Below are 7,590 nucleotides of genomic sequence, written 5' to 3' on the forward strand. Positions count from 1 at the left end.
TACTTCATAAGGAATCTTCATGATGCTTTGTCTGGACATACTTCTGCCAATGTAGAAGAAGCGGTTGCATACTCTGAGCACAGTGCAACTAAGTGTATCGGCATGACAATTGAGACGTAAGTTGCCATTTAAATATTTATAGCAATTGTTTTAGATGTATGTGTACTAGTGTAGCTCATGAATTTGAGTTCTTTAATACACCAGAAGGCCAGATTATTGTCTTGGGCCTCACTTGCGGCAAATGCTTTCCTATGGTTGTACACGGTTGGAAATTGGAGTCCAAAGCACCTATGAGGATGTTGCTCGAGACACTAACAGAGGGCATACAGTAGCTGCTGTGGCTGATTGTTTTTCCTTGGCAAAAGATGCTGGTTTCAAGGTTTGTTATTGGTTTCTCATATTAATCATCACCTTTTGTGACAAGGCAGTTCAGTCCAAACTAATTAATCTTTTATTTGTCCCTTATGTTTCAAATTTGTGGATAGAAATTCATTGGTAAATTTTCCTGCATTCAGATTTTCAATTTATGACGTAATCACACATGATGTCTCATCTATTTGTCTAGATCTGGATAAGCATTGGATATGTATTTATGTTAGTATAAAAATCCCACTGTCTATGTTACAACTTGGTGATTGTGAATGTTAATTGTTTCCTTTGAAAATATAGAGTATGCTGATTATGAATACTATCAAATTGACTAGTTCCTACCATTTTGGCTACCTTTAACTTTCTTGGCCGTGCTGTAGGTTGTTGCTCACATGATGCCTGATCTTCCTAATGTTGGTGTTGAAAGGGACATGGAAAGTTTCCGGGAGTTTTTTGAGAGCCCCTCATTTAGAGCAGATGGGCTTAAAATATATCCTACACTTGTAATACGTGGAACTGGACTTTATGAGCTCTGGAAAACTGGGAGGTATTTTCCAGTTGCATTATTTTATTCAGAAAGCTTTTTGAGAGAGACCATTCAATTTCTTTCTTAGTACATTTTTATTTCTGAGGAAACTAGAGGGGGAAAAAATTCTTCTCCTTGGAGACTGAAAATTTTAATGAATGCAATTTTAGGTATAGAAATTATCCACCTGAGCAACTTGTGGATATCATAGCTAGGATTCTTGCTATGGTGCCACCTTGGACACGTGTTTATAGAGTTCAACGGGATATTCCCATGCCTCTGGTTACATCTGGGGTTGAGAAAGGAAATCTGAGAGAGCTAGCATTAGCTCGAATGGAAGACCTGGGATTGAAATGTCGTGACGTTCGGACCAGAGAAGCTGGAATCCAGGTTATTATATAGAATCAGTCTTGTTTGAGAATTTTATGTAATAGAGTACTAAGCTTTTGAAAGTTCTATAGACACAATTAGTTTGCTAAATTTATTTAAATATTTCTTTGTAGGATATTCACCACCAAATTAGTCCCTCTAATTTTATTGCTGGCATCCTTACGTCATACACCACACATTCGAGTGTCTGTAATAATCTCTATGTAATTTGCTCCTGCTGCTGAAATGTAGAGATGATCTCTTTTGTACTCTCTGAAACAGGATATCCTTGTTGGTCTTCTACGACTGCGAAAATGTGGCCGAAACGTTACTTGCCCAGAGCTAATGGGCAAGTGTTCTATTGTTCGTGAACTTCATGTTTATGGAACTGCTGTACCAGTTCATGGGAGGGATGCTGACAAGCTACAACACCAGGTATTGCTCTCAAGCTAATATGCTCCATCAATAAGACTTTTTTAAATGATCTTAATGAATGAACATCTTCCCCCTTTTTTCTTTTTAAAAAAAATTCTTTAGCTTGTATAGATATATTTACGCTCTATGTTCTCTAATAAAAATGATTGTTAACAGGGTTATGGTACGCTTCTAATGGAGGAGGCAGAGCGTATTGCTTTAAGAGAACACCGATCAACAAAAATAGCTGTAATTTCAGGGGTTGGCACCCGCCATTATTACAGGAAACTGGGATATGAGCTTGAAGGGCCTTACATGGTTAAATATCTAGTATAATTTAATCACTAGTAATAGCTATTTGTTAATGTAATTTTGTAGCATAGCATGTGTTAAATGATGTGTTATACGCCTATTGTAATGCCCTCACTAGTCCATAAAGGTTCCCTACCTCCCTTGCTCTACTTTTTCATACCAAATTTTGAAAATTAAGAAACTACTTTTTTTTTAGTTCACTATATTTTTTGGAATTTAATAAATTGTTTGGTTTCTTTAATTCTAAGGTTCTTGCTTTATTTATAATAATCCACAACTATGTTGCAACTAGTTTCGTACCTGCTAAGAATTAATATCTACTTATAATCCCCTATTTTCCTTTTAGAAAACTAAATTAGTTGATTATTACACAAGTTTTGATTACATTGAACATTTGAACAAATTCCCAATGCCGTGTTTGGCTTTGTTAAAGCTTTTAATATGTTAAATTGACTTTTTTTTCAAAAATAAAATATGTACTATTTGGTTTTTATATGGACTACCAACAATTATTTAATATGATTAAAAAAATTTAAAATATGAAAAACTAATTGAAAAATTAGATCAAATGTTTAATTAAGAACAAATTATCATTTTGATTCCAAAAGATTCAATTTTTAATAACATGGTTCTTTAGGATGTCATTTTAACCATCCAAAATGATCTATGATGACAAAATGTACCATTTTTTATTTTTTTATAGGTGGCAAATCTTGTATTTGATATTTTCTTTATGTAAATATTTGTATAATTATTTAAAAGATACATTTAAAAATAAGACGTTCGATTTCTAGAGGGAAAAATTAGTATTGCAACATGCAAGTTTGTCCCTGTCAAGGGTTGCCCCATCTAAAACCTGTAACCTAATATTATATCATATGGATATCAAATGCATTATTAGTAGGTATTTTTCATTATGAGAGTTTTATTTATGTGATTTTTACAGTATGCTCATTTTTACTATTAATCGAGGTGAGATTAAAATAATTTAATCAACTAAGACAATTATGATATGATAACGAAGAGAAGTTCTTATATATACAACACATCACCAAAGAACAAAGATTTACGTCTTATGTTTGTGTGACTCGGATACTGCATGCCTGTGCCTAAATCATTGTACCTCGTACTTTGTAAATTATAGTAGCTACAACTTACGTTTCCACCATGCTCAAATCAACATTCACTCCCATTTTCTGGGCACTTGTCCCAAAACCCATGTCTCCAAAGCTATCACCCAACGTAATCATCAACACCTTCGCAAACAGCACTTCACTTGTTCGACAAAATGTCTCACTCAAACAACACCAATGCATCACCCCTTCATCAGCATACATTCACCTCCCCTTCTGCAGAAAACGTTGCCACTACTGTGACTTCCCCATTGTTGCTCTTGGTTCCGCCTCGGCCCAAATAGACGACGACCCGCGAGTGGTAAACTACATACAATGGCTCTGCAGAGAAATCAGTGCAACACAAGTGGAACTTGATGCCAAGGCACCCCTTGAAACAGTTTACTTTGGTGGTGGAACACCCTCCCTCGTGCCTCCAAGGTTGGTTTCTTTGGTCCTGGAGGCCTTAAAAATGAAGTTTGGGTTGAGTGAGGATGCAGAGATATCGATGGAAATGGATCCAGGGACTTTCAATGCTAAGACGATGAAGGAGGTGATGTTGTTGGGAGTGAATAGGGTGTCTTTGGGAGTTCAAGCATTTCAGGAGAAGCTATTGAAGTCTTGTGGGAGGGCTCATGGTGTGCAAGAGGTTCATGAGGCTATTGATATTGTAAAATTATGTGGGGTTGAGAATTGGAGCATTGATCTTATAGCTTCTCTGCCTCATCAGACCAGTGATATGTGGAAGGAAAGTCTAAGGCTCACAATTGAGGCAGAACCAACTCATGTTTCTGTATATGATTTGCAAATTGAGCAGGGGACAAAATTTGGAAACTTGTAAGTAGTACTCACATTTGTTGTGACTTGTGAATGTGAAAGTAGCTTTTGTTATGTTTTGTCCTTGTAATGATTTGGAACCTGAATATCGGAGCATTTTTGCAGGTACACATCGGGAGAATTCCCTTTGCCTTCCGAGACACAATCTGCTGATTTCTATAAGATGGCTTCAAGGATGCTTTGTGATGCCAATTATAACCATTATGAAATCAGCAGCTATGGTAAGAGTGGATATGAGTGCAAGCACAACTTTACCTATTGGAAGAACAAACCTTTCTATGCCTTTGGCCTAGGCTCTGCTAGTTATATTGGTGGGTTGAGGTTTTCAAGACCAAAGAAGGTGAACGATTACATGAAGTTTGTGGAAAATTTGGAAAATGGATTAGTGAATAGCTCCGGCGATGGCCAGATTCATGCTAAGGACACGGCCACAGATATCGTGATGCTGTCCCTAAGAACTGCAAGAGGCCTAGACATGAAGTGCTTTGAAGAATCATTTGGGAGCTCTATTGTTTCATCACTGATTGAGGCCTATATACCTTATGTTGAGAGTGGACATGTAGTTTGTTTGGATGAAGAGAGAAGAACAATGGGGATAGCTGAGCTCAACAATTCTTTACTGCATAAAACAAATACAGAAAGGAAGCTGGCTTATATAAGGCTAAGTGACCCAGAAGGTTTCCTCTTATCAAATGAGTTAATATCCCTTGCATTTGGGGTTATTGACAATTGCATGGATTGCCTTCAGCACTTGGAGGTTGTTTGAGAGCATGAAGAATTATTATTATCTATTAAAGCATCACACAAGTTATTTATAACCATAACCCATAATATTCAGCAATCAATTATGTCTATATTTTACAGTGCCAACAATATTGTTCTGCGTTTGATGGGAGGTGGATGGTTACTCAGTCTCAAAACACCAACACCAACGTTTTGTTTATACAAGTTACATATCTCCTTAACAAAAATAATTACTAGTTTATTATAATCAACTTAAGGTACAAGGCATCATTACAAGTTACAGCAAATTTCAAACAGTAATCAATTCTGTCAATCAATAAATATTGATCTGTGCTTGGCAACGGCTTAATGAACACGTGTATGACGATTGCAAAAAATATTTTTCCTTCCATTCGTGCTTGATATCCTGCAACCAATAATTCGCCTCAAATTGTGTTTAAAACAGAGCCAAGTTTGATTTCCTTATCACAATTCCATCACTGTTCTCCACAACTCATTCATTAGCACAAACATGCAAAGCACATCATTGCTTGTATATCTTCCCAGCTTGTCAATCATTATTATGATTGCAACTGTTTAAGTGTCAAACCTGCAGTGAGGGAATTCCACATGACAGAGTGAAGTTCTCATTAAGTGAAGTAAGAGCAATTAGATGGCGCATGACATGGAGAAGGAAGAGACTAGGGCCTAATGGGGATGATTGAAGGGTTGACAAGCATTATAAGGTTTAGCTTGATTCAAAATGCACAATGTATAACAGCAGAGAAAGTTGCACATTAAAGAAAACACAGTCCATATCGTCATATCGAATAGATGTATGTGACAGCAGGATCATCAAATTCTAGAAGTCACAACCTGTTCGATATCATTAACTGATAGCAATTTAACCATAATGTTAAATAACAACCAAGATTTGACTAGTTAAAAAAGAGATAAATCTTACCAATCATGATGGCTTTGATTTCCGTCCCATTTTTGAGATGCGGCGAAGTTCTTGAGTACTACTCTTCATATCTCTGCAATTTGCCAAATGACATTATAAAATATAGAAAAGAAAATCACATACTCTAAATTAAACTTAAAAATATAAAAAAGAATATACCTTTGTACCAGATAAAGGAAAAGATAGAACAAAGGAAGTAGCACCAAGATCAATGCTCCAGAAACCACAACGAAGATACTTTTTTGTACCTGTAGAGCAAATAACCATGACATGATATAGAGTAGCTTTATATGTGTGTGCGTACATTGTGATTATCACATAAATGGAATGAGTCCTTACCTTACCTCCTCTAGAGAAGGGTTTCTGTTTCCCTGAGCAGGTATGGGCCTCACAAAATTGGTGTAAAAATATTTCTGCCGTCCGACAGGAAATCGCCACATGAAACAAATCAATAAAAGATGTCAATCATATAAAAATAACATTCTAGTGGCACAAATGACAGAAGAGTGAATCTTAACATTTTTTACACAAGTATACCGTGAAGACGACTTGCAGATGGACCATCACTTACAGGAAAACAACTCTCAGCAAGACTCTGAAAGAAAAAAGTGAATACAAATTAGGCATACACTAAATGCTGCGGTGAACAGCAGAAGACCCTTGGAAAAGAAGTTAGAAGGAAAGAGAGACTGGAAACAACCTCACATAGGTGTTTATTCCTCGTGGCAGCAGCTGGATTACACTTGCTTCTAGAGAACTTCCTGTTCATCACAGCATCGCAATGCAATGCCCCACATAAATCAGCCAAGCACTTCCCATCACTCTGTACATACACCCCCACCCCCAAGAATTAGAAACAAACTTTTCCAATTATAAATTATTTAAATCCAAATTGGATTACATAGTTGCAACCGAGTTATTTACACATGAAATTTTGAATGAAAATATGTAGCACAATATGCATAAAAGATTACAATGAATTTCATGTCCAATATTAGAAGTATATTAAATGAGGGCACACACTCAAATATAATGGAATTATGGAAACTGAGTGGACTAATAATGTATTTAAACAGCAGAGTTTAAAGTTATAGGAAGCAGAACGAAAAAAAGGTAAAAAAAAAAACAATAATAATAATAAAAAGAATCTACATACTAAATTGAGAAGATTGGAGTGTCTGTTATCAAAATGCTGATCAAGAAACTTCTCATCTCGGAAGCTTTTCTTACAATATCCGCACTTCCAGTCATGAAAGCCTAGGCAAATTTTATGCTCTTCTTGATCCCTAAACATGTCATTTTCAGGGTGAAGTCTGCACTTGCTTGAAAGCTGATAGTTTTCTTGCTCCAAAAATGGTGTCAAATACTAACAAAAACCACACATAACAAAGCAAACAAAATCAACAAAGATATGCCAAAAACTACAACCAGTATAATAAACTCACAAGAATTGAAAAAATAAAAAATAAATTTCCCACACCTCCTCAATTACTTTCCTAGCTGCCCTGCTCCTTTCTCTAGAGCAATGCACTTCATGGACATGCTCTTGTTCCGGTTTGAGAATTCTACATCAATAAAAAAGCATGGTAATTGGTCACCATTCATATTCCACATTTAAATTAGGCTGAATATTAAAAATGAACAATTTAATTGTGGCTCCATTTTAGTACCTTTCATCTGCATATCCCTGAAATAAGAACAAATTCAAGCGTCAATTTTGCACCTCTTGGCAGTATAACAAAAACTGAAAATCAAGGTCACTGTGATTTTCATATAGATTAAAGCTAACTCAATCAAATATTGTATCAGGAAAGTTGAAAGTGAACCCTAAATTGATTCTTCTTTGAAAAGCTGAAGCTTTTTGAGCTGAGCGGAAAGACATAGAAGCAACAATCAGAGAAGGTTGGTTACTTACCTGGTTCGGATGTATGGGTGAACTGGATGAAGAAACACGAACAATAAAT

The 7,590-nt window shown here is 36.0% G+C and overlaps 3 protein-coding genes across 3 annotated transcripts in view; 2 read left to right on the forward strand and 1 right to left on the reverse strand.

Annotated features, from left to right (window-relative positions):
- The window catches only part of LOC107478984 (elongator complex protein 3), a 3,815-nt gene extending 1,584 nt beyond the window's left edge, over positions 1-2,231 (forward strand). Inside the window, exons 3-9 of the mRNA XM_052258270.1 lie at positions 1-116; positions 205-379; positions 750-916; positions 1,066-1,285; positions 1,399-1,470; positions 1,526-1,699; positions 1,856-2,231. The exon at positions 1-116 is cut by the window's left edge and continues 39 nt beyond it. Coding sequence (XP_052114230.1) covers positions 1-116; positions 205-379; positions 750-916; positions 1,066-1,285; positions 1,399-1,470; positions 1,526-1,699; positions 1,856-2,014 — 1,083 coding nt within the window. The 3' untranslated portion in view covers positions 2,015-2,231. The remainder of the gene's footprint in view (positions 117-204; positions 380-749; positions 917-1,065; positions 1,286-1,398; positions 1,471-1,525; positions 1,700-1,855) is intronic.
- Positions 2,232-3,050: 819 nt separating this feature from the next.
- Positions 3,051-4,770, forward strand: LOC107478863 (uncharacterized). Its single transcript, XM_016099014.3, has 2 exons — positions 3,051-3,939; positions 4,045-4,770. Exons 1-2 carry the CDS (start codon positions 3,158-3,160, stop codon positions 4,703-4,705), a joined length of 1,443 nt encoding a protein of 480 aa, XP_015954500.1. The 5' UTR covers positions 3,051-3,157; the 3' UTR covers positions 4,706-4,770.
- A 2-nt stretch (positions 4,771-4,772) lies between these two features.
- On the reverse strand, positions 4,773-7,589 carry LOC107478985 (uncharacterized; the record flags this gene model as incomplete). Its single annotated transcript, XM_016099139.3, has 10 exons — positions 4,773-5,272; positions 5,627-5,699; positions 5,786-5,874; positions 5,966-6,039; positions 6,164-6,221; positions 6,327-6,449; positions 6,783-6,992; positions 7,107-7,191; positions 7,297-7,313; positions 7,542-7,589. Coding segments are annotated over 9 exons (774 nt in total), but the record flags the coding sequence as incomplete, so codon positions are not given.
- Between the last annotated feature and the right edge of the window lies 1 nt (position 7,590).

This window comes from Arachis duranensis, chromosome 3, assembly GCF_000817695.3.
Source record: "Arachis duranensis cultivar V14167 chromosome 3, aradu.V14167.gnm2.J7QH, whole genome shotgun sequence".
Classification (NCBI taxonomy): domain Eukaryota; kingdom Viridiplantae; phylum Streptophyta; class Magnoliopsida; order Fabales; family Fabaceae; genus Arachis; species Arachis duranensis.